At 44.1% G+C, this 27,519-nt stretch overlaps 1 protein-coding gene across 2 annotated transcripts in view; it reads right to left on the bottom strand.

The window, feature by feature from the left end:
* MLLT6 (MLLT6, PHD finger containing) overlaps positions 1-27,519 on the bottom strand; it is a 96,547-nt gene that overhangs the window by 56,742 nt on the left and 12,286 nt on the right. For both annotated transcript variants that reach the window (XM_073572508.1, XM_073572509.1), the window contains exons 3-6: positions 9,516-9,570; positions 3,832-3,941; positions 3,621-3,724; positions 1,068-1,176 (exon numbers count right to left, since the gene is read on the bottom strand). In XM_073572508.1, the coding sequence (XP_073428609.1) occupies positions 1,068-1,176; positions 3,621-3,724; positions 3,832-3,941; positions 9,516-9,570 (378 nt within the window). The remainder of the gene's footprint in view (positions 1-1,067; positions 1,177-3,620; positions 3,725-3,831; positions 3,942-9,515; positions 9,571-27,519) is intronic.

Below are 27,519 nucleotides of genomic sequence, written 5' to 3'. Positions count from 1 at the left end.
GAATCCGCAGAAACAATTGACATGCTGCGGAAAAAAAAACGTAGCTTTTCCGCAGGTAAAAATCCGCAGCATGTGCACAGCAGAATGTTAATCCCATAGGATAACATGCTACTGTACACTGGCTGCAGAACTGCTGCAGTTCTGTTGCGATCAAAACTGCAGCAGAAACGCAGCAAAAACCGCAGCGTGTGCACATGGCTTAAAGCCTGCCACCTTGTTGACGGCTCCAATGCGCAGAAATATGCTTGTGTCTTTTGCATGCACTGTACTTTCCGACCGGTCAGATGTGCAGCATTTTCCCTTATGCTGCCATCAATGAAGCTGAAGTAAGAATTTGCATGGTGCACGCCCAAAATTTCTATGCATGTCTTCCATCAAAAACAAGGGGGCAGTGTCAGATAGAGGAATCTTTCCAGCCCTGGAACAGCCATTGGGAAACTTTGGCTCAAAATTCATTTTCCTTTTATGCTAATCAATCTGCACTGCAGCCACATGTTTTAAAGTCCCCTACCCAGTGCTGTTATAATTCTTTTGTCAAACCCCATTTAAAGGGTATAGTCACATTCACACCATACTGACACACTTAATCTATGTAAAAATATAAAAATATTATGGGAAGATACGTTTGGAAAAAAGTCTACTCCCATGCACCACTCTGTGATTGGTGTCATGAACAACATTATCTATCATGAGATTGCTAGTCAAGCAATTCTGTAAGGGTGGTTTCACGTTGCGTTCCATCACCCGTTCAGTGGCCCCGTCAGGGCTTAAGTCTATACCCTCCCACAAAACGGGATTCAGGTGTAAATGTCGACGGGCCCACAGACTATAATGGTACTGGCAGAGCGAACTTGAGCTCTGCCGACACCATTATAGCCTATGGCCTGTCGGCGCATAATCCCAAATACCGTTTTGCGGGTGGTTCAAACGCAAGCCCTGATGGGGTCATTGAACGGGTGCTGGAAAGCAATGTGAAAGTGTCTTAATGTTTTTAAAGCTAGTTTAACTACACTGTGCAGATAGTTGAACGTTAAACTGGTAATAGAAAAGTAAACTGAGACTGGTACCTGTGGATCTCTCACCATCTTGTTATAGTGGTATTTGCAGTATCCAATATACTTTACGTTGTCCACTTCCTGAGCTTCCTCCTCACATAACAGACCAGCCATCTGGGCACTATGATTAAAAAAAATAATAAAAACATCAAAATGGCCCATCAAAAGTTTGCACACACTTGTTCATGCAGTGGTTTTGTTTGCTATTATTGGAATGTACAAATTATAGATTCAGTCTGAAGGCAGGAAAACCCACGAAGGTACACATAACACGTGTGAAAGACACCAGCATTTTTGTTAAGTCTTAGCAAGTACCTGCCTTTTCTTCTGATGACCCACTTATACCCACTTTGCATTCCTTCAAGCATTAGGTAGTCAGTAGAAATGGCTTCCAACGAACAGGTATGTAAAGAGTCCTTTTGGGGAATCACTGGCCTTCACAAAGTGTTTGAGAATATCCATTGTACTTTGCAGAGGCAGTGTTGGTTCACAGGTCCATACAGTGCTGAACCCTATTCCACAACTGTTCTGAACCAGAAAATTCCAGGAACCACTCAACTAAGTAAAAAGAAACAACAGTCCATCATTACTTTAAGATATAAAGGTCAGTCAATCTGGAAAAATGCTTGAGGAGGACCACCTCAGGAACTGAAGACCAAGAATTACCTCCGATGCAGAGGATAAATTTGTCAGAGTTACCAGCCTCAGGGATCACAATTAACAGCTCTCAGAAAAGATGAACAGACATCAAATAGGAGATGCATCTCAACATTAGCTTCCACAAGAGACTGCGAGAAGTAGGCCTTTTAATAACTGACAAAAGCCACTATTAAGGAACGCAAAAAAAGGAGAGACCAGTTTGGGTCAAGCAACACTAGTAGTGGAGAGTAGATCAGTGGAAACCTGTACTGTGGTCTGACATGTCAACATTTTTCATTTTGAGATGCAGATGTGCAGTGGATGGTTTATACATGTATGGTGACCTTAGTGAGGCATGTTGTGGAAGGTGTCATTGTGTGTGGCTGTGCCTTTCTGACACAGTGACTTATTCCAAATTCAAGGCTTTGTTTACTCAGCATGGCTACCACAGCATTCTACATGACATGCCATCTCATGTGGTTTGCACTTAGTAGGACCATCATTTGTGCTGTAACATGACAATGACCCAAAACACACCTTCAGGCTAAAGTAAGGACTATGCAATCAAGAAGGAAAGAGATGAAGAACTGCGTCAGATTGAAAGCAAAGCAGCCAATAAGTGCAAGACTATTAGAAAGCTATTCTTGATTAAGCTGCTTGATAGAATGCTAAGGGGGTGTAAAGCTGTCATCAGAGTAAACGAGGGGGTACTTTGAGGAATCTATGGTTTAACACAAATTCTGGTTTCACATGTTTCTTTACTCTTAGTTTCCATTTGTTTCTTCCCTATATGGCAGTGAGAAGTACTGCTTGACTGTGCCTGGGGCTGCATATCTGAGCTAAATCAGTGTTCCACCCCTATAAAACATATATATATAAACCCCTTAGTGACGGAGCCAAATTTTTTAAATCTGACCAGTGTCACTTTATGTGGTAATAACTCTGGAACGCTTCAACAAATCCCAGTGATTTTGAGATAGTTTTTTCGTGACACATTGTACTTTATGATAATGGTAAATTTAGGTCAATGTGTTTTGTTTTTATTTATAAAAAATATCAGAAATTTGAGAAAAATGTTAAAAAATTAGCAATTATCAAACTTTGAATGATTATCCCTTTAATTCAGATAGTCATACCACACAACAACATTCATAAATAACATTTTCCACATGTCTGCTTTACATCAGCACCATTTGTAAAATGTTCTTTTATTTTGTTAGCATTTTAGGAGGTTTAAAAATGTAGCAGTAAGTTTTCATTTTATCAAGGAAATTTACAAAATTTATTTTTTTAGGGACCTATCCAGGTTTGAAGTGACTTTGGGGGTCTTATATATTGGAAAACCCCCAAAAGTTATACCATTTTAAAAACAGCACCCCCTCACATATTGAAAACTGCAGTCAGGTAGTTTATTAACCCTTCAGGTGATTTTCAGAAATTAATGCAAAGTGGCATGACAGAAATTAAAATGTGTATTTTTACCACCTAAATGCCACTAACTTCTGAACAGGTTACATCAGCCGTCAGACTCTAAGGCCGTTATTTGGTCATGAATTGCCATGGCAAACATCAGGCCCACACAATCATGATCTCAGGGTGTGTATGGGGATAAAGAGGAAGCCCCCCACACTCTGTTAACCATTTATATGATGTTGTCACTATTGACAGCAGTATCTAAGGGGTTAAAAAGATTTGGACGGTGCAAACACTGATAGTGGCTGATGCATCAAGTTGTCAGCTATAGTGGACAGCCGACAGCTACTGGATTGTCACCTGTATGGGGAGGCTATTCTCTTATATCTCACGTCAGTTAAAGACGTATTGGCGGTCATTAAGGGGTTAAGCCACAAAATCATGGCTTAACACAGTTTGTGAAAGGACCTATAAATTTTGCACTATTTTCAAATTGATATGATAACCTCTCACCATGTCACATGGAACGCCTGTCGACACCCATGTCTGTTACAAGTCATACAGGCCCCAGATGCAGCCCTGCTTTCTCGTCCTTGGTCTTCACATATATAGCAAGTCTACGGAAGGAAACATAGTGAGACTGGAAAACATAATGAAGGCAGACAGTTGGCAAAACACACATCAGTGACATTCTGAAAGTTGAAGGGCCCCTATAGCCAATTACCTTGTTGAAGCGATCATGAGGCACATACTGCAGGACAATGGGCTCCATTGTCAACACATTCGCAAACTGAACCTCTGGGATATATAATGCACACACCACATGTGCCCAGCCTGGGGAAAGCAACAAAATGAAATTTTAAAAAATGAAAAAAAAAAAGAAAAAAAATGAAGGTGAGATTATCAGTTTTCAGGTCAAGCAGTCATCTCTATTCCGTCAAATCTACTAATATTGCCACTTAGTGTCAATGGCTAGCCATAAATATAATTATAGTTGATTTTAAAAGGATGGTCTAGTGAAGGCAAATTATCACCTATCCATATTATGGCCGATAACTTATTGATGGGTTGGGTTCGACCATCAGAATGGAGCACATTTTTCCCTGTGTGTATGCTCAACCTTGCCCGATTTGTTCACTATGGCAATGCCAAGAGTTGCTCTTGCCTTCCTCTGGCAGTCCCTTACAGAAAGTATAAAGCATCTGACCTGCAGCTCCATTTTGTAATAAGGATAAAAGAACCCCGTTGGGGGGGGGGGGGGATTTAAACATTCCGAGTTCTGACAACACCAATCGGTAGCTGATAACTTGTTTCACCAGACATCCTCTTTAAAGACTCTACAATAGTTAACACCAGGGCCGCCATTAGGGCATTACTGCCCTTATTGGTGTATGGGGCCCAGGAACGTCGGCGAGCAGCTGCATTAGATCTGCGTACCACGCTCGACGGGGCCAGTCTGGGGCCAGCAGAATCGCCGGCCCCCCTTCCGTCTTGATCCCTTTGCGGACTCTCGGGAGTAGTGGCAGTGGGGGAAATAGATATGGGAGGCGAAACTGGTTCCATGGCAGAACCAGCGCGTCCACCGCGAATGCCTGCGGGTCCCTGGCCCGAGAGACATATGTGGGCACCTTGGCATTCGCTCTGGAAGCCATCAGGTCCACATCCGGAGCTCCCCACAGTTGACAAATCTGCCGAAGAACTTCGGGATGTAGAGACCACTCTCCGGATGCAAGACCCTGCCGGCTGAGGAAGTCTGCCGCCCAATTTTCCACGTCAGAGATGTGGACAGCCGAAATCACCGAGTGGTTTGCTTCGGCCCACTGAAGAACGTACCCCACCTCGCGCATGGCTGTTCTGCTGCGGGTGCCCCCCTGACGAATTATGTAAACCACCACCGTGGCGTTGTCCGATGGAATCCAGACGGGGCGGCCTGCTAGAAAGTGATGAAACTTCTGCAGAGCCAGCCGAATTGCTCGTATCTCCAATAAGTTGATCGGGAGGCGTGCCTCCTGTGGCGACCACCGCTCCTGGGTTGTGTGGTGGCGAAACACCGCTCCCCAACCGAGGAGACTGGCGTCGATTGTCATTATCAGCCCATGACCTGGAGGGAAAAGTTTCCCCTAGGCCAGAGAGGAACTGGTTATCCACCATCCGAGCGACTGCCTGACTTGAGAGGACAGTTGGCACCGCCGATCGAGCGTGAAAGGATTCTTTTCCCAGGCTGACACGAGGCGTGCTGCAGGGGGTGAAGATGGAACTGGATGAAAGGTATCGCTTCCATTGCTGCCACCATTTTCCCTAGGATCTTCATCCCGGATCGGATGGTATGAGGGACTGGTTGGCGCAGTGTCTGGACTCCCTGCCGGAGACTAGCGCCTTTTCCTGAGGAAGAATTACCAACCATCGGCAAGTGTCGAAGATCATTCCTAGGAAGGAGATCCTCTGAGCTGGCACAAGGGATAATTTCTTTGTATTGACCAACCATCTAAGCGGCAAGAGTATCTAGCGTGATGTTGCCACCTTCCTCACATGCCCGTATTGACGGGCCCTTGACCAAGAGGTCGTCCAGATAAGGCAAGACGACTATGCCTTGAGAATGCAGTGTGGCCATGACAATTGCCATAACCTTTGTGAACACTCTGGGAGCTGAGGCTAGCCCGAAGGGTAGCGCTATGAACTGAAAATGTTGAACGTTGATGGCGAAGCGTAGAAACCTCTGATGAGGAGGAAAAAATGGGAATATGCAGAAATGTGTCCTGGTTGTCTATTGAGGCCAAGTATTCTCACTGCTCCATGGCCGATATGACTGAACGGAGAGACTCCACCAGGAAATGTCTGATCCTGATGAATTTGTTCAGAAGCTTCAGGTCCAAAACAGGCCTGACAGAGCCGTCCTTTTTTGGAACCGCAAAACGGTTGGAATAGAACCCCTGAGCTCTTCCGTGTTCCGGCACTGGAACAATGATTCCGTTGTACAGGAGCGACTTGATGGCTCCCAATAGAGCCCTTACCTGGGTATCCACCCTGGGAAGCCGGGAAAGAAAAAACCATCTTGGAGGGTATCTGACAAATTCTATTTTGTAACCTGAGGACACCAATTCTTTTACCCATAAGTCATGAGCGATGTTGGCCCAGACGTGGCGAAAACAGAGTAGGCGGCCGCCTACCTTGCTGGTGTCATCTGGTAAAGACCTCGAGTCATTTGGCCGATGATCTTTAGGATCTGGGTCCCCTCGATCTGGCCTGTTGAGCACGCATTCTCCCCAATGGGTTGGCTCTATATGAGACCTGCCGCTCCATATCCTGGTTGGGGCGGCCTGAGGTGGCGGAATTGGGCCCCGTAGTTCACCCGGAGTCTTTCAACGCATGACTCCGGACCGGTCTCCTATTCGGGTCCCGGACCAGGCTCAGGCTGCTTAGCGGCCGTCCCCTGACGAATGCAGTCACGCTCGGCCTAGAATGGCCGGTGGCACTGCGAAAGGCCCGAAAACGTGCCTGAACCGGGTGACGAAAAGCGGTTTAACCTTCTGTTGAGGGAGAAACCCGCTCTTTTCTCCTGTGGAGTCGGAGATAAGTTGATCCAACTTTTCTCCAAATAGGCGGCCGCACTGATAAGGCAGGGAAGTCAAGGACTTCTTGGAAGTAGAATCGGCCCGCCATGTCCTCAACCATAGGGCTCTTCAGATAGAGATTGCATTAGTGGCAGCAACTGCTGAACAACTGGCCGCATCCAAAGACACATTCATTACATAGTCTCCGGCTATCGCCATCTGACCTGCGATCTCCGAGATCTCTGCAGGTAGATCCTGCTCCCGCGCGACCTTCTTTAATGTTTCTGACTATGATAACATGGCCTTAGCTACCCAAGTTGCTGCGAACGAGGGAGCGAGTGCAGACCCTGACGCCTCAAATACTGAATGAGCTAGGCTCTCAATAAGGCAGTCCATGGGATCTTTAATCGAGGAAACCCTAGGGACAGATAACAGGGTGTTAGTGGCCAGGCGTGAAACCGGAGGATCCACTATCGGGGATTCCATCCATTGTTTACGGAGGTGAGGAGCAAACGGATACCTCGTTTCGAGTGCCTTTTAACCCGAGAAAACGCCGGTCTGGACGTCCTCTGTGCCGCTGCACTATGTCCTCAAACTCAGGGTGAGAGGAAAAAATTCTGTGCGGCCGCTTCACTCGTTTAAATGCCACTTTATGCCCCGTAGCCGCTGGGGAATCATCCGCAATCCCCAGGGTCTGATTGACGGCTTCTATGAGGCTGTCCACTGTTTCACGTGACTCTGGAGTGTCCAGGTCAAGGGGCTCCTCTGAGTCGCAATCTGAGGTCTGCTTGCTATCAACCACTGGTGACGGGGAGCGAGAAGCAGAACTTACGGATGCCGAAGGCACCGGATGGACTGGGCGACACCGTGTGGATTCATTTCCCCCGGGTCTGCCTGGAGTGGGAGCGGCCCCTGCAGGCCGGAGGCTCCTGTGAGGTGGAGGTTCCCTCTAAAGGCGGCGAGCCACTGTCCCTGCCCCTACCTGGGGCTTGAAGGGATTCTATTGCTCTCGTAAGCGACGCCATGTACTGTGACAGTGATCGGGCCCACTCCGGGGGATTTGACACATTGGTCGCGGTCGCAGGGGAGGGCTCCTGGGCGCGTTTGGATTCGCAGGCTTCGCATAAACGCTTGTTCTGCGCCCGTGGAAACGCAGCCCGACAAGAGATGCATGCAGCGTAAAAGAACGTGCGTCTTTGCTTTTTCGGACATGCTGTATCTGTCCGCTGCTGGGGATATGGGGAAGAGGTAGCCCCTCGTTTTTCCCTATAGCATGGCCTCTCGGGCAGCACTTACCCCAGTCCTGCGCCCCCCCGACCTGGATGCTTCCTTTAAATCGCGTGCCGACATCTGTGGTGCGCACCAGTCTGTAAAAAACGCTCTAGGGGTGATACTTCCGCTTTGCAGCCTAGCCCGTGCTCCGAAGCCGGGGCCTCGATTTTACCGCCGCCCAGTGCGGGGCGGGCTACTGGAAGTGACTTCCGGCCGCAGCCTCAACTTTTCCCCTACCCGACCGGGGGGGCGCGGTACCAAAAAATGGCGCTACTGACCGGCGCGGCGTTTCTGTCCCAGGCTGCCGCCTGACGATCCAGCAATCCAGCCCTTCTCTTGCAGGGCTAGTGGTCGCCGAGCTGTGAGCTCCAGCCCGAAATCTTCGCAGGAGCCCTCCCCGATGATCCTCTCAGCCTGAGCGCAGGTATGTGAGGGGGTCTTTGATAAAAAATAGGACGGTGCAGGCACCCTAACTCCATCTAACTCCTTCAGGGCGTGAGGAGTGGGACCGTCCGCCGCCTTGCAGCACCGCCGTCTAGCGTTGGTGGAGCAGTGGGGGCCGTACAGACTAGTCTTGTGCCTCTGTGCAAGCCCATGGTTTCAATACCTAGGGGTGGACAAGGCTAAGTCTGGCATAATGTCCCCCATCGCGGGAAATGATACGTGGAGGGATACTCGCATGTGCTCGCCCGTTGATGGTTTGGGGAAATCGGATCCTTTCAATAGGATGCGTTGCCCCTGTCTTATCTTCAGAAAATAACAAATAAAAACAGAAGTCTGGGGAAAAGTCCCAGATATGTCCCTCGGTGCGGGAAAGTATACATGGAGGCGATACTCAACGCGTGCTCGCCCGTTGATGGTTTGGGAGATCGGACCCTTTCAATAGGATCCGTCGCCCCTGTCTCATCTTCATAGTAAACTAGAAAAAAAAAATAGTCTGGAGAGATCCAGACTGTGTGTGCCTCCATAGCACACTAAGCAAAAAACTGATTTCCGCCCGCAATAGGGGCGAGGGTGTATACTGCGGAGGAGGAGCTAACCTCTTTTTTTCACTTAGTGTCAGCCTCCTAGCGGCAGAAGCATACACCCACAGTATCTGTGTCCCCCAAATGAGACGAAGGAGAAAGAGTCTACCTTGTCATGGTGGCAGGCTTAAAAAAATATTTTGGCCAAAACAAAAGCTCATGGCAATGCATGTGATATTGTGTCCACAGGAAACTGTTAATGTGTGATTGGTGAGGACGTGGCGCAAAAGTGGAGTTTTCCCAAGACTGAGCGTTGTAATTTTGCCAGCATGGGGCCCTGAAATTCCTGGTGGCAGCCCTGGTTAATGATACTCCTATTGTTCATGGATTGTTTCGACTTACGGGAATTTAATTAATCCGTGGATACACTTTTGACCCATATATTGATTGAGAAACAAGCATGTGGCGCTAAACATTGGCAAATTTCCCAATTTTACATGGATTAAATTGTTAATCTAAAAATGTCTGGTTGTGTACTTCATATCGACTACAGTTCTGACCTCAAAACAGAGTAATTATAACATGAGTGAGGGCATCTATAAATCTAGAGTTAACCTTACCTCCATTGTCTGTTCTCTTCAGCGCCCCCTCTTTATGTGGACAAAGATCACATCTCTGAAAAGAAGAATGATAGAATGGTCAATAACACAAATTTTTTTAGTACTCTTCATCTATAGGTGTGTGATTAAATAATGCTGTGGCTGGCAGACACAGAATATAGGTTACCATAAGGGATAGTCTATATTCTGCTAATAGTTTCTGCCTTAGGAGGATAGGTCATCACTGGCACCCCCACCAATCAGCTGATATTGGTGGCCGGAAATACTCACTTGCTGCTCCTTCGTCTGATAGTGGCCGCATCGGGGTAATGCACATCCACTTCCTATTCAAATCAATAGGAGGCGGATGTGTAGTACCCCCAGTCAGCCACTACCAGACAAGGAGCAGCTCTGCAAGTGAGAACTTCAATAGCAAAAGGCTATTGTTATGCATGGTTTATCAATGGTGATAAGGGGATAAGCAACTGCAAGACATCTGAAGAGTGGTTGAACAAGAGGATCAAGAGTTGCAGGACAGACAAGAGTCCACCATAAACATGTAAGGGTACCGTTACACTTAGCGACGCACCAGTGATCCCGACAAAGATACGACCTGTAAGGATCGCTGGTGCGTCACTAAATGGTCGCTAGTAAGCTGTCAAACAGGCAGATTTAACCAAAGACGCAGCAATGATCCAGCGATCCGTATAACGACCTTGGCGGTCTTTTGGGCCTTGTCACACAGCAGCGATTCTGACGACTCCCGGCCACGTCCATGATTTCTGAGTCGCTAACGAGGTCGCTCGTCGGTGTCAAACATAGCGATGCTTGCTGGCCAGCGGGACACCAGTCATCAAAAAATGGCCCAGGACATTCGAGCATGATCAGCGACATCGCAGCGGGGGCGTGGTCGCCGCTACATGTCACATGTAGCGAGATCGCTGGCGAGTTCGCTGTTGCGTCACAAAATCGGTGACGCTTCAGCGATCTCGCTAACGATCTCACTATGTGAGATGGGGCCTTAAGGCTCGTCTTCCCAAAATATGCAGGATCCATCAACATTGTTAAAATGTTTATAGACCCCTGTAGAATGAATTCACACCAGATTTACAGCAGATATTCATCTAAATAGGTAAAGTGCTTGAAGCCAAAACAACCTCAATTCAGAAGAATCTGATTTTCAGTTGCCAAAATTTCTGCAAGAAAACTTGATGCGTGTGTGAATAAATGTATGTTTCAGACCACTAATTAGCAAGACTGGGATTTTATATTCCAAATTAAAAATAAAAAGGAAACCTGAATGTCGCATTAAAGACAGACTGAAAATGCAGAAAAAGAACTTTTGTAGATTTGTGCCAAAATGTTTGCCCATTTTAACCCCTTCACCCCCAAGGGTGGTTTGCACGTTCATGACCGGGCCAATTTTTACAATTCTGACCACTGTCCCTTTATGAGGTAATAACTCTGAAACGCTTCCATGGATCCCGGTGATTCTGACTGATATTGTTTTCTTGTGATATATTGTATTTCATGTTAGAGGTAAAATTTCATTCAAATAACTTGCGTTTATTAGTGAAAAAAACGGAAATTTGGCGAAAATTTTGAAAATTTTGCAATTTTCCAAATTTGAATTTTTATGCCCTTAAATCACAGAGATACGGCACACAAAAAACTTAATAAGTAACATTTCCCACATGTTTACTTTACATCAGCATAATTTTGGAACCAAAATTTTTTTTTGTTAGGAAGTTATAAGGGTTAAAAATTGACCAGCAATTTCTCATTTTTGCAACACCATTTTATTTTTACGGACCACATCACATTTGAAGCCACTTTGAGGGGTCTATATGATAGAAAATACCCAAAAGTGACACCATTCTACAATCTGCACCCCTTAAGGTGCTCAAAACCACATTCAAGAAGTTTATTAACCCTTTAGGTGTGTCACAGGAATTTTTTGAATATTTAAAAAAAAAATGAACATCTAACTTTTTTTAAAAAAATACTTCAGGTTCCATTTTTTTTTATCTTACCAAGGGTAACAGGAGAAATTGGACTGCGAAAGTTATTGTGCAATTTGTCCTGAGTATGCGGATACGTGATATGTGGGGGGAAAAACTGTTTCGGCGCATGGCAGAGCTCAGAATGGAAGGAGCGCCGTTTGACTTTTTCAATGCACAATTGGCTGGAATTCAGACCGGATGCCATGTCGCGATTGGAAAACCCCTGATGTACCTAAACAGTGGAAACCCCCCACAAATGACCCCATTTTGGAAACTAGACCCCCCAAGGAACTTATCTAGATATGTGGTGAAAACTTTGAACCCCCCAAGGGCTTCAAAGAAGTTTATAACATACAGCTGTACAATTAAAAAAATCATATTTTTTCCACAAAAATTATCTTTTCACTCCCAATTTTTATTTTCCCAAGGGTAACAGGACCCTAAAAGTTATTGTGCAATTTGTCCTGAGTACGCTGATACCCCACATGTGGGGGTAAACCACTATTTGGGCGCATGGCAGAGCTCGGAAGGGAAGCAGCGCCATTTGACGTTTTTGGCTGGAATTGAGATCTGGCGTTTGGAAAGCCCCTGATGTACCAAAACAGTGGAAACCCCCGACAAATGACACCATTTTGGAAACTAGACCCCCCAAGGAACTTATCTAGATGTGTGGTGAGCACTTTGACCCCTCCAGTGCTTCACAGAAGTTTATAACGCCCGGGCGTGAAAATAAAAAAATTCGTATTTTTTCCACAAACATGATCTTTAAGTCACCAATTTTTTTATTTTCCCAAGGGTACCAGGAGAAATTGGACCCCAAAAGTTGTTGTCCAATTTGTCCTGAGTATGCTGATGCCCCATATGTGGGAGAAAACTACTGTATGGGCACACGTCGGGGCTCAGAAGGGAAGTAGTGACCTTTTGGAATGCAGACTTTGATGGAATGGTCTGCGGGTGTCATGTTGCCTTTGGAGAGCCGCTGATGTACCTAAACTATTGAAACTCCCCACAAGTGACCCCATTTTGGACACTAGACCCCCCATGGAACTTATCTAGATGTGTGGTGAGCACTTTAAACCCCCAAGTGCTTCACAGAAGTTTATAACGCACGGGCGTGAAAATAAAAAAATCATTTTTTTCCACAAAAATGATATTTTTGCCCCCAATTTTTTATTTTCCTAACGGTAACAGGAGAAATTGGACCCCAAAAGTTGTTTTGCAATGTCCTGAGTAGGCTGATACCCTACATGTGGGGGTAAAACACTGTTTGGGCGCATGGCAGAGCTTGGAAGGGAAGGAGCACCATTTGACTTTTTCAACTCAGAATTGGCTGGAATTGAGATCAGACGCCATGTTGCATTTGGAGAGCACCTGATGTGCCCAAACAGTGGAAACCCCAATTCTAACTCCAACCCTAACCCCAACACACCCCTAACCCTAATCTCAGCCCTAACCCTAGCCCTAACCCTAATGGGAAAATGGAAATACATTTTCTTTTAATTTTATTATTTTTCCCTAACTAAGGGGGTGATAACGGGGGGTTTGATTTACTATTTATGGCGGTTTTTATGTTTGGCAGCTGTCGCACGCTAAAAGACGCTTTTTATTGTAAAAATAGTTTTTGCATCACCACATATTGAGAGCTATAATTTTTCCGTATTTTGACCCACCGAGTCATGTGAGGTATTATTTTTTGCGGGACGAGTTAATGTTTTTATTGGTACCATTTTCGGGCACGTGACACTTTTTGATCGCTTTTTATTCCGATTTTTGGGACGCAGAATGAACAAAAACCAGTGTTTCATGAATTTCTTTTGGGGGGGTGCGTTTACACCGTTCCGCGTGCGGTAAAATTGATAAAGCGGTTTTATTCTTCGGGTCAGTACGGATACAGCGATACCTCATTTAGGTCTTTTTTTATGTTTTGTCGATTTTATGCAATGAAAACTGTTTTATATAAAAAATAATTATTTTTGCATCGCTTTATTCTGCGAGCTATAACTTTTTTATTTTTTCGCTGATGATGCTGTGTGGTGGCTCGTTTTTTGCGGGACAAAATGATGTTTTCAGCGGTACCATGGATATTTATATGCGTCTTTTTGATCGCGCGTTATTGCACTTTTTGTTTGGCGGTATGATAATAAATCATTATTTTTTGCTTCGTTTTTTATTTTTTAAGGGGTTCGTTAAAGGGGTTAACTAATGGGACAGTTTTATAGGGCAGGTCGTTATGGACGCGACCATACCTAATATGTGTACTTTTATTTTTTTTTTTTTATTTCCAAAAAATGGATTTATTGGGGGAATTTTTTTTTTCTAATTTATTTGGCGATTTTTTAAAAAAATTATTTTAACACTTTTTTTTTTTTTTACTTTATTACATAGTCCCAGGTGGGACATCACTGTCCTGTGACAGATCGCTGATCTGTCACATCACAGATCACTGTGACAGATCAGCGATCTGTCACAGGCACTGCTGCAGACTTCCTCATGCCTGCGCTTTTCAGGTACTGAGGAAGCCGGCTCCCTGCAGGCCACCGAAGGCCCCCGTCGCCATCTTGGATTCGGGGGCCTGCAGGGAAGGAGCCCCCCGCAGCAGCGCTGCACATTGCGCAGCCGTGGGGGGCTCAGGGAAGCACAGAGGGAGCCCTCTCCCTGCCGATGCTTCCCTTTAACCTGTCTATGTTCCTCATGTCATGAAATACATTTGACCAGCTTGCTTTTTCTGAAATTGCCTGCGTCCCTGACGACCAATGTGCGAAAATTTCGCACGGGCCAACTAGTGTGGCATTAAAGGCTAACTTATCTTTTCCGCATTGTGCGACTTTCTGGCCAAATTGTAACGTTCTTATGCCAATGGCGTAAACCGAGTAATAAATTTGTTCTCCTAGTTGGGAAGAAGATCGAGCACGCACATGTTTGCCTTAGGTAGGTGAACTTATCGCACATCTGTCTAACCTACGGTGACTCCTTACGTTACGTTTCACTATTGGCTAGAACGACCCGTCCCTGACACCACAACTATACATACAGTACTTTACCGATATGTGCAGTATTGTCAATAGGTTTCATTTTGAAGGTGACTTATCAGAAAATTCATGCTGCTCATGGTTTGGGCAGAGTCCAATTGCACAACTGTAGAAGTGCCCGTTTTCCTCTGAAATTTTACACCATATCAGCGTAAACGCGCTATGAAAAGCCAGCCGGGGACAACGTCTCAGCGGACTAGTCCAAAGTTTCTCTGCGCCTCGCTCAAGTTGACAGACAGGTCTCTCCCTATGTCTGTACATAGACCTATCAGTTATGGGGCATAGGACAGGAAGAAGCTGGCCAGGGACTACATCAGACTAGTCAACCGAGACACACGGTCCAATTCATCAGGACCGACGTTGTTCACACCAGTCTTAATGAGGGGATGTGGTAAGAGTGAGACGCTTCTGATACATGAAGAGGCGTATGCTAAGCAGTCTACACCTCTGTGTGCGCCCCACCACAACGCCTACTCCAGACCCTGCTGGAGTAAGATTTGAGACAAACGCCGCCGCTCGTCATCAGTTTGATAAGCGGTGGACACCATGCACACGTCTCTGCTCCACCCACTTTGAAAAAGCTGAGTAAAAATGTGAAAACTCCAAAAGTCTAGCACAGTCTTGATTTGTGCCAAAATTATGTGACTTTTCAAAGCATGTTCATTCTGAATGCTACAGCAAGATCAGAGCAAACATACTTGGCTAAAATCACAGAGCGGGGTCCTGATTCATGCTGCATGTGCTTTGGGCAGCATTACCGTAATGACGTGTTTCCTTCAATAAAGCTGTGACCTTTGCTATACTAAATGCAAGGCATGTGAATTCTAGTAGGCGCATAACAGGAAGTTCAAAGACCTCACTTAGCAACTTTAAAGGGGAGCAGCAAAAGCAGAAAACCCCTTTATTGTAAAACGCAATGGGACAGATTACCAACCAGTTTTGTACATCAGTAAATTAACAAAAGATGATGTTCTAATTGGAAAAATTTCTGGAAAATAACAAACCTGATCATAATAAAAAAAAAATATAACAAAAGTAGTAATCATAAATGTGATCGCCTGCTCCCTCATCAAAGTTACAGGCGAAACGCGATGGGTGCAGCAAATCTGCTATGGGGTTTGTATTTCACATAAAGCACTAGCTTACCATACAGAAAAGAGGACTGGGTTACCACCTTTTTTTTTGCAACACCCGCCTATAAATTAGCATGCATTTTGTCAACTTGTGGATTTATACCGTGCTTATTGGATGATAGGAACTGGAGAGAGAATTGAGGATCCAGGTAAGGAATGTAAAAACAGGAAAATGGGCAACGGCAAATAAAAATCAGAAGACAAATACAGATCCCTACAATAAACTATATTTGCAGATACAACAGACATACATTGTTTGAGAATTAGTTAACTGAGAACCAAAGAGTGAGGTTGCTCTGATGGCAGAGATTGTAACTTTTTGGGCTCGCTCACACTAGTGTATAAATTGGACTACTGTAATGCGGAAAAAAAAAAGTATTGCACTCTGACCAATGTTATTCAATGAGACAGTGCAGACAGGCGTATATTTCTCAGCTGTATATGGCATTAATAAAAAAATAAGAAAAAATTTTTTTAAAAGAAATCGCAGCATGTTGCAATTTCATTCTGAAATCTATTGGGTGTGAAGAAAAAAAAAAAAATCGGATGCCATACGGAGTCACAGTACAGCTCCTGATTTTTCTGGATATATTACAATTCTGTAGCATAGCAGCTATTACTCATGTACAGGACCGTTATGAGTTTACTGAATAAAAAAAAATGATTGGATGCGGACAGCACACGGATGACAAGTGAGAGAAAATCATCCCACTCTCAAAGTGGCCTGGAGTGAATACTGGGCCAGAGACGCGATGGAAGACCAGACACTGGGCAAGGACCAGTAGAGAAGTCGGAAAGGCGAGCGGTGAGAGGAGTTTTGTTTTTTAATCTTTTGCTGGCCGCTTACCTCACCGGCCGCCACACTGCTCCCTGACCGCTGTTCACTCCTCTGTGGTTCTGTCATGTCACATCTCTGGCCAGGGGTTTATTCTAGATCAGGGCTTTCGGTTGCAAGTAAGGCCTCATTTAGTTTTTTTGACGTATGAAAAAAAAAAAAAAAAGGGACCAAGTTTCATCAGTGAATTCAGTCAGTGAAAAACGGACAGCACCTGGATGGCATCCGATTCCTGTCACATTTTGACCCATAGACTTGCATTGCCAACTTTGATCTGACACTTGGTGTTCTGTCTCCGACATTTAATTCATAATCCCAGATTATCTGCTTGTTAATGTTTACAGTCTTTTCTGGCTCCATCTAGACCAGAGTCATAACCACAGTGTTATTGTGTGTTTTACTTTCACTTTTTATTTCCCTCCGTTTGCAATGCATTCTGGTAAGGTTGCAATGCACCCTGGTAGCCTTTTGCAAAGGATTATGGTTAGTTCAGCCCCCATTTTCCCTCCAGTCCACCATTTTCCTTCTGCCTGCATTCAGGAAGCATCTCATTTCTCTTCTCCCCTTGTGATGGCATCACTTGTATGTACTTTTGTTTCCTGTATCCAACTTCTGTCTCATATTAGCCTGCTTAGTTACTTCTCCCCTTGTTAGCTATTAGTGCAGATGATGTATTATGTATATATGAATCCCTGATGAACCCAGTATTGATTGTATGTATACGTTTTATTTCTAGTTTCACCGCATCAATATACCACCACGTTAAATAAAATACAGATTCAACCTACAGTCTCCTTATTGGACTCCGGTATAGCGGTTTAGCTGCCTGTATAAGCCACATGAAGTCTGCTTCAATTAGTGAGGACAGAACAGTGAAACAGCGGCCCTCCAGCTAGTGGGAATACAGAGAGAAGAGCCTTCCATCTTGCAGGACCGCAGTGAAACAGCGGCTATCCAGCTAGTGGGAACTCAGAGATAGAAGAGTCTTCCATCCTGCAGAGGCTAGTTATACAGCACCATCCAGCTAGTGCAATTCAGGGAAAAGACAGCCCTTCATCCAGCTTGCAGGAACTAGTGAAACTGCAGAAATCCATCTAGTGAGATTTAAGTCACCAGCTACAGAGACTAATACAGCAACAGATAATACTGCTCAACATATTCCACAAGAAGGTATATCATGTGGAAAAAAAGTGAAAATAAGAGAAAATACCCCACCCCTGGAAGAAGCTACATAGCGAAACGGCGCTCATCGGGCGGGGGGAGACTCCTGCGGCATTCCCTCAGCTGTTACCGGTGGACGCTGTACCGAATCTGGCACATTCTTCTAGCTCAGGTACTAACAACCAGTCCCTGGTTTATACCAGGCACTTTATTTCTATTATACTCTGTGCAGCTCCACTGGCACACTTTACTCATTAACCCTTTAGCACACTCAGGACACTAATAGTCACATGGGCAATGTGCAATACTGTTTCCTTTGCAGATACTCAGCAGTAACAAACAATGGCTTTTGTCTACGGAGGCATGTTGAACACTACAGTGATTAATTTGCATGTTAATACCTCTTTATATTTACATCTAATTTATATCTACTTTTTCCACAGCCACACGGGCAACATGCAATATTGTCTTAGACCTAGTAGTAACAAGCAATGTGTTCAGTGTCATCTACTATGGTGCACTGACTCTGGCAGGAATTATTATTATTACTTTTGCATGCAAGAACCATTTTTGTATTTATATTTAAATCTACAGGGTTATTATTGTGTGTGTATTATTTTTTTACATCATTGTATACTGTTTTGCCGCAGCGTATCCCCCTTTTTTGGAGGCCTTTTGCCCTGTCTTTTTAAGTTCTCTTTTTAATAATATTTAATAAAGACTCTTTTAACAATCAATATTTTCTCTTATTTTCACTTTTTTCCACATGATATACGTTCTTGTGGAATATGTTGAGCTCAGAATTGAAGTGACTTTGCCTTTCTTAAAAAGGACTATGAGATTTACAGATAATACTGCTGTTGGGAAGAGATATCCTACAGGTTCATAAAGTGAGAAGTCACATCAATTGACTCCACAATGGTCCCTATGCCCAAAGGCTATACCTAGGATGGGTCATAATAGGAAACGTATGCTTGGGACATATGCACGCCCCATCTTCTGTGACAAGTATGCTAACAAATGAAACCAGACGATTCTATGTTTATGTCAACAACAGAGTGCTACGAATTAGGAGATCAGTTCATCCAAAACAGTGGCATTATATTCCCACGGACCAAAACCCTGCAAATCATGCAACTAGAGCAGTTGACGCAAGTCGACTTGGAGGCACAACATGGCTCTCAGGACCAAAACTATTGTACACTGAGGAACGCTGTCCAGAAACCTTTGAACTAGAACACAGGTCTCAAACACGCGGCCCCTGAGGAAGGCATCTGCAGCCTGTGGTGCACCACGTCTCACTCCCTGAGGCAGGGGGAAGGTGCGCATTCAGGAGCCGGAGCACGCGATAGCTGTTCTGTGTGCACACACTGCACAGAACCTGGGATGATGTCACAAGAGGGGGAGGAGTCAGGGGTCACATGATCAGGGGCATAGAATCGTAGAGTTGGAAGGGACCTCCTGGGCCATCTGGTCCAACCCCCTGCTCAAAGTAGGATTCGCTAAATCATCCCAGACAGATGTCTGTCCAGCCTCTGTTTGAAGACTTCTATTGAAGGAGCGCACACCACCTCTCGTGGCATCCTGTTCCACTCATTGATCACTCTATCAAAAAGTTTTTTCTAATATCTAATCTGTGTCTCCTCCCATTCAGTTTCATCCCATTGCTTCTAGTCTTTCCTTGTGCAAATGAGAATAAAGAGGATCCTTCTACAATGTGACAGCCCTTTAGATATTTGTAGACAGCTATTAAGTCTCCTCTCAGTCTTCTCTTTTGCAAACTAAACAATCCAAGATCCTGCAACCTTTCCTCACAACAGGGTTTGCAGACTGGTCACCATTCTGGTTGCTCTTTTCTGAACTTGCTCCAGTTTGTTGATGTCTTTTTTAAAATGTGGTGCCCAAAACTGGACACAATATTCCAGATGAGGTCTGACCAAAGAGGAGTAGAGGGAAATAATGACTTCACGTGATCTAGACTGTATGCTTCTGTTAATACAGCCTAGAATTGCATTTGCCTTTTTTGCTGCTGCATCACACTGTTGACTCATATTCAGCCTGTGATCTATTAGTAAACCCAAGTCTTTTTCACATGTGCTGTTGCTTAGGCCTAATCCTCCCATTCTGTATATGCTTTTTTCATTTTTATTGCCCAGATGTAGTACTTTGCATTTTTCCCTGTTAAAAACCATTCTGTTAGTTGCTGCCCACTTCTCCAGTTTATTTAAATCTTTTTGAATCCTCTCTCTCTCTTCTTTAGTATTAGTTATCCCTCCTAGCTTTGTGTCATCAGCAAATTTAATCAGTTTACCCTCAATTCCTTCATCTAAATCATTGATAAAGATGTTTAACAATACAGGGCCCAGGACAGAGCCCTGTGGTACCCCGGACAGAGCCCTGTGGTACCCCACTTGAGACATTCTTCCAACTGGATGTGCAGCCATTTATGACCACTCTTTGGGTCCGATCACTAAGCCAGTTATGAATCCACCTAACAGTTGCCTTGTCCATTCCATACGTAGCCATTTTATCAATAAGGATTGTATGAGAGACTTTGTCAAATGCTTTGCTGAAGTCAAGATATACTATATCTACAGCATTTCCTTGATCCACCCAATCAGTGATTCCGTCATAGAAGGTAATTAAGTTAGTCTGACATGACTTATTAGTTACAAACCCATGCTGACTCTGTTTAATCACTTCATTCTTATCCAGGTACTGACATACATGATGTTTAATAATTTGTTCAACGATCTTTCCTGGTATAGAAGTCAGACTCACCGGCCTATAGTTGCCTGGGTCCACCTTCTTCCCCTTTTTGAAGATAGGAACAACATTTGCTCTTCTCCAGTCTTCTGGGACTTCTCCTGTTCTCCAAGAATATTCAAAGATTATGGAGAGGGGTTCAAAAATTTCTTCTGCTATCTCCTTCAGTACTCTGGGGTGTAATTCATCTGGACCTGGAGACTTGAATTCATTTAGGTTAGCTAAGTGTTTCCTCACTATCTTTCTGTTTATAGATATCCTGGATTCTTCTATTCCCTTAATAGGACAGTGAAGAACAGTTGATGTTACATTTCCTTTCTGAGAGAAAACAGATGCAAAATAGGAATTTAAAAGTTCGGCCTTCTCAACATCCTGTCTTACCATTTCATCATTTGCATCCTGTAAAAATCCTATAGCATCTTTGACTTTTCTTTTACTTTTGACATATCCCCAAAATCCTTTATTATTGCTTTTGACATCTCTTGCAAGCCTCAATTCATTGTCAGCTTTACTAATCTGATTTGTGCCCTGCAGGTTCTGCAGACAGCAATATATTCTTCTTTAGATATGCCTCCCTCTTTCCATTTTATAAACATTTTTTTCTTCCTTTTTAGCATGTGCTTAAGTTCTGTGTTCATCCATCCTGGTTTCCTTAAATGCTTCCTATTCTTCCCTCTTTTCGGAATTGTTAACAACTGTGCTTTGAGAATTTCATTTTTCAAGATTTCCCATCCTTCCTGGACATTTTTGTCTTTAAGGATATCCAGCCATTGTATCCCTTCAATTCTCTTTCTGAATCCCTTAAAATCAGCCTTTCTGAAATCTAACCTTGACGTCTGAGTCTTCACAGGTCTTCCTCCTCTAGTTATCCAAAATTCTAAAATAGCATGGTCGCTACCTCCTAGGGTCCCAGCCACTTTACCTCCTCAACCATTTCCTCCCTGTTTATAAGGATTAGATCCAAGGTAGCAGTTCCCCTTGTTTTCTCCCCTACCTTTTGGAAGATAAAGTTGTCAGCAAGGATAAGAATTTCCTTGACCTGTTAGTTTTGCCTGAGAGAGATTCCCAACAAATGTCTGGATAGTTGAAATCTCCCATGACAACTATGTCATATTTTTTGGAGAACTTGGCCATTTGATGCATAAAGAGTTCATCCATATCATCAGCTTGCACAGGCGGCCTGTAGTAAATGCCTACAATGGTGTCCTTTCCATTGTTCTGTCCTTGTATTCTTACCCAAACAGTTTCCACAGAACTCCCAGTCTCTGAAGCTTCAATCTCTGTGCAGATATACGCATTTCTAACATACAATGCGACACCTCCTCCTCGTATATCAAGTCTGTTTCTTGCAAATAAGTTGTACCCTTCTAGTCTTGTATTCCAATCATGTGTATTGTCCCACCAAGTTTCAGTGATTCCAAAGACATCATATTTCTTTTCTTGTGTTAGTAGTTCCAACTCTCCTTGTTTGTTGCCCATGCTTTGTGCAATAGTATAGAAACATTTTAGTTTGTGATTGGTTTCTCTTTCTCCAATATTTTTATTAATTAGATTCTTTCGTCTTTGTTCTTCCTTTCCACTTCTAATAGCAGAGTTCTCAATAGCATTTGTCAGGTGTATGGCTTTTTCTGGTCTTTTGCTTCCCTTCCCATGTTGTTCTAGTTTAAAGCTCTCCTTACAAGTGTAGCAAGGTGACTTCCAAATACATGTTTTCCAGTCTTCGTGTGGTGCACCCCATCTCTAGCAAGTAGTCCATCGTATAGGTAATTCACTCCGTGATCCATAAATCCAAATCGTTGCTGACGGCACCATCGACGTAGCCAGTTGTTCACCTGCAGAATCTTATTCCACCTCATGTTCCATGGCCATCCACTGGGAGGATGGAAGAGAAGACCACCTGCGCTCCCAGTTCTTTCACTTTCTTGCCTAAGTCTTCAAAGTCTCTGCAGATGGTTTCCAGGTCGTTTCTTGCGGTGTCATTTGTCCCCACATGTAGTAGCAGGAATGGGTAGTCATCTGTAGGTCTGAAGAGTCCTGATATCCTGTCAGACACATCTTTAATTTTTGCACCTGAAAGACAGCACATTTCTCTTGAAGTTATATCCGGTCGGCAGATAGCGGCCTCTGTTCCTCTCAGCAGGGAATCCCCCATGACCACCACTCTCCTTTTCTTCTTCAGAACATTTTTCTTTCTCCATCCAGGAGGACTCTGAAGGCGTACAAGGTTGCTGTTTGTGGGCAAAGTCTTATCCTGATGTATTTCTTCACTGTTCTCCTGCGTGAGAGGCTGGTACTGGTTCCTGAGAAGTATGGATGCTGTCTGCCTCCCTATCCTCCTGCTTCTCTGGGTCACATGTCTCCATTCCTCTGTTTCTTCAGGTGCACTTGGAATTTCTTCTCTTTCTGTAACATGAAGAGATAATTCTGCTCTGTCTAAGAACTCTTCACCTTCCTTAATGATCTTCAACGTAGCTAACCTCTCTTCGAGATTTTGCAACTTTTCCTCCAACAGGGACACAAGCTTGCATTTGTGGCATGTGAAGATTTGCTTTTCCACTGGTAAGTCTGTGAACATGTAGCAAGAAATGCAGCTCACCAAATGGCTCCTGGCCTCTTCCATACTGAGATTTCTTAAAAACGATGAAAGATGAGCCAAAATTCTCCTCAAGACTCTTCCCCTGGTTTTCCGATTTCCTCTTTTCAGCTGCAACGGCCAAAACCCAGTGATCGTTGAGCTCGCGGAGACTCTTCACTTATCCCAGAAGGCACTGGGAATATGCAAATGATCTCCTTAAGACTCTTCCCCTGGTTTTCCGATTTCCTCTTTTCAGCTGCAACGGCCAAAACCCAGTGATCGTTGAGCTCGCGGAGACTCTTCACTTATCCCAGAAGGCACTGGGAATATGCAAATGATCTCTTCAAGACTCTTCCCCTGGTTGCGCTTTCATTGTTTCTTCCCTAGTTTTCAAATAGCCATAATTTTTTTCATTTTTCGGCCGATATATATATTGTATATATATTGTTGTAAAGTGACATGAAAATGTGATTCTCCAGCTCAATACAATTACAGAGATACCAAACAGCTATACTATTATTATTACTTTTACTATAATAGTGTCTGAATAGAGCTGAAGTTTTTATTTAAACCGTTTTGTTGGACATACTATGTTTTTATTGCCTCTTATTGCATATTATCTGGTGCTGCAGTGACCACAAACTGCAGTTCTAGTACTTTGATAATTTCTTCCTTACAGCGTTTACTGAATAGGTAAAATTTATGTTTTAGATCAGACTTTTATAGATGCACCGGTACCAAATATGAGGGTGTTTTTTTTTTTGGTTTTTTTTTTTAACATTTTTTAAATGTATTTATTTTTAACCGGGCAAATCTGGGGGTGATTTGAATTTTTATGTTTTTGTTTTTATACACTTTTATTTTTCAATTTATTTTTTAGTCCACTTAGGGGACTTGAACCTGCGATTTGTATTGCTAAATATAGTATAAACGTTCCTTAGTATTGCTGTACAAAGTCACAGGAAAATTAACATTACAGGCAAGGGGCCTTCAGCAGGCTTCTGGCTGTCATAGCAACTCAATGGGCTCCCTGCGATCACGTCGCGCGAGGGCTGGTGGGCGCAAACAGACACTTGGGCCATACTGCAGCAATTAAAAAATGCTATCAGAGACTAACAACAGTATTTAAGAGGTCAATAGCAGTAATTGTCATTAGCTGGAATCCGTCCTGTGTGTTGCGGGCTCAGCTCCTGAGCCTCCATGATATAATACTACATCATTCATGGAGCAATAAGAGGTTAAGGCTATGCTCCAAATACAATGAATGTAATGTAAAAGTCAGGAACCCAAGATGTGTGCAAAGTGCTCTAAAAAGCCTACAATAATATAGTAGGGAACTAAAGGAACAGATTTACCCTACTTACTCACTTTACAAACCAGATCTTTCTCATCACAAACAGTGAAGAAATATACCGTATTTTTCAGACTATAAGACGCACTTTTCTCCTCCAAAAATGTGGAGCCAAATGGGGGGTGCGTCTTATAGTTCAGATGTATCGGCTGTGGTTGGGAGATGGGGGAGCGGTTTCAGCGGAGCAGCAGGTCACAGAGGCAGGAGCTGGCTGCTGCAGCCAACTCCTGTGCCCGCTGCTAAAGCGAAATGAATATTCACTGCATTTCACGGGGGTGGAGGGCAATGAATAGTCATTTCTCTTTAATGGCATCCTGGTATGATTGGCCCCCATCCCGGTCCTGGTATGCATGGTCCCATCCTTTCCTTATTCTGGTATGATTGCCCCCCCCATCCACATCCTGGTATGCATGGCCCCATAGGAAAACATTAAGAAAAAAACCATTACACTTACCTTCCCGGCACTCCCTCGCAGCGTCCTGCTCCAATGCCAGTGGCTGCTTAATGCTTGTAAGCAGCGCATGGCAGGTACGCCATGCGCTGCTTGCAAGCCAAAGGGCAGCTGCCGGAATACTCAATGCTCTGCACGCCGGGACTGTGTGCACGCAAAACAGTGAGTATTCATTGATCTCTAGCGAGCACAATGCCAGCCGGAGCCTTCCTGCTGCTGTCGGCATACTTAAGAGAAATGAATATTCACCCCTTTTCATGAATATTCATTTGTATTGAGTATCAGCACACATGACCACCAGCAGCTGCAGGAAGTTTCAGGCTGACACTGTGCTCACTAGAGAGCAATGAATACTCACTGCTTGGCGCGCACACAGTCCCGGCATGCAGAGCATTGAGTATTCCGGCAGCTGCCCTTCAGTTTGCAGGAAGTGCATGACGTCCCTGCCATGTGCTGCTTACAAGCATAAAGCAGCCACTGGAATCAGAACAGAACGCTGCTAGGGAGTGCCAGGAAGGCAATTGTAGTTTTTTTTAATGTTTTCTGATGGGGCCATGCATACCAGGATGGGGTGGGGGTCAATTATACCAGGATAATTATGGGTCCATGCATACCAGGACCGGGATGGGGCCAATCATGCCAGGATAAGGATGGGGCCCTGCATACCAGAAGAGGGATGAGGGGGACCATTCCTGCCAGTATAGGAATAAGGGGGACCATTCCTACCAGGATAGGGATGAGCGGGACCATTCCTACCAGATAGGGATGAGGGGGTCATATGTATCAGGATGAGAGGACCATATACAGTGCCTTGCGAAAGTATTCGGCCCCCTGGAACTTTTCAACCTTTTCCCACATATCATGCTTCAAACATAAAGATTCCAAATGTAAATTTTTGGTGAAGAATCAACAACAAGTGGGACACAGTTGTGAAGTTGAACGAAATTTATTGGTTATTTTAAATTTTTGTAGAAATGCAAAAACTGAAAAGTGGGGTATGCAATATTATTCGGCCCCTTTACTTTCAGTGCAGTACACTCACTCCAGAAATTCATTGTGGATCTCTGAACGATCCAATGTTGTCCTAAATGACTAATGATGATAATAATAATAATAATAATAATAATACTACATTTTATTTCTATAGCGCTGACATACTCCGCAGCACTTTACATTTCAGAGGGGACATGTACAGACAAAAGACATTACAGCATAACAATAATCACATAGATCATAACAGATACCAAGAGGAATGAGGGCCCTGCTCGCAAGCTTACAGTCTATGAGGAAAAGGGAAGACACGAAAGGTGGGTGGTAACAGTTGCCCAGATTGTATGGACCAGCCGTAATGTTAAGTGTGTAACAGTACAGACACAGAGGGCTAAAGGATACATAAAGCATGTGGGAACATGATGTGGGGAACCTGGTTATGGTAAAAACTTTTGGCTGTGCTACACAGGGATAGATTAGGTTAATGTGTTGAGGCGGTAGGCCAGTCAGAATAAATGAATTTTCAGGGCACGATTAAAATTGTGGGGATTGGGGACTAATCTTATTGACCTCGAAAGTGCATTCCAAAGAATTGGCGCAGCACGTGTATAGTCTTGGAGACGGGAGTGGGAGGTTCTGATTATTGTGGATGCTAACCTCAGGTAGCATCCATCAATACAGGTAAATATAATCCACCTGTGTGTAATCAAGTCTCCATATAAATGCACCTGCTCTGTGGTAGTCTCACGGTTCTGTCTGATGCACAGATAGCATCATGAAGACCAAGGAACACAACAGGCAGGTCCGTGATACTGTTTTGGAGAAGTTTAAAGCCGGATTTGGATAGAAAATGATTTCAAAAACTTTAAACATCCCAAGGAGCACTGTGCAAGCGATCATATTGAAATGGAAGGAGTATCATACCACTGCAAATCTACCAAGACCCGGCCATCCCTCTAAGCTTTCATCTCAAACAAGGAGAAGACTGATCAGAGATGCAGCCAAGAGGCACATGATCACTCTGGATGAACTGCAGAGATCTACAGCTGAGGTGGGACAGTCTGTCCATAGGACAACAATCAGTTGTACACTGCACAAAACTGGCCTTTATGGAAGAGTGGTAAGAAGAAAGTCATTTCTCAAAGATATCCATAAAAAGTGTTGTTTAAAGTTTGCAACAAGCCACCTGGGAGACACACCAAACATGTGGAAGAAGGTTCTCTGGTCAGATGAAACCAAAATTGAACTTTTTGGCAACAATGCCAAACGATACGTTTGGCGTAAAGGCAACACAGCTCATCACCCTGAACACACCATCCCCACTGTCAAACATGGTGGTGGCAGCATCATGGTTTGGACCTGCTTTTCTTCAGCAGGGACAGGGAAGATGGTTAAAATTGATAGGAAGATGGATGGAGCCAAATACAGGACCATTCTTGAAGAAAACCTGTTGGAGTCTGCAAAAGACCTGAGACTGGGACAGAGATTTGTTTTCCAACAAGACAATGATCCCAAACATAAAGCAAAATCTACAATGGAATGGTTCACAAATAAAAGTATCCAGGTGTTAGAATGGCCAAGTCAAAGTCCAGACCTGAAACCATTCGAGAATCTGTGGAAAGAGCTGAAAACTGCTGTTCACAAACGATCTCCATCAAACCTCACTGAGCTCGAGCTGCTTGCCAAGGAAGAATGGGCAAGAATTTCAGTCTCTCGATGTACAAAACTGAT

Source organism: Dendrobates tinctorius, unplaced genomic scaffold (assembly GCF_039654945.1).
Source record: "Dendrobates tinctorius isolate UK_male_01 unplaced genomic scaffold, ASM3965494v1 ptg000032l, whole genome shotgun sequence".
Lineage (NCBI taxonomy): Eukaryota > Metazoa > Chordata > Amphibia > Anura > Dendrobatidae > Dendrobates > Dendrobates tinctorius.
Note: the sequence above shows the minus strand (reverse complement) of the source record. Positions and strands in the feature narration are given on the sequence as shown.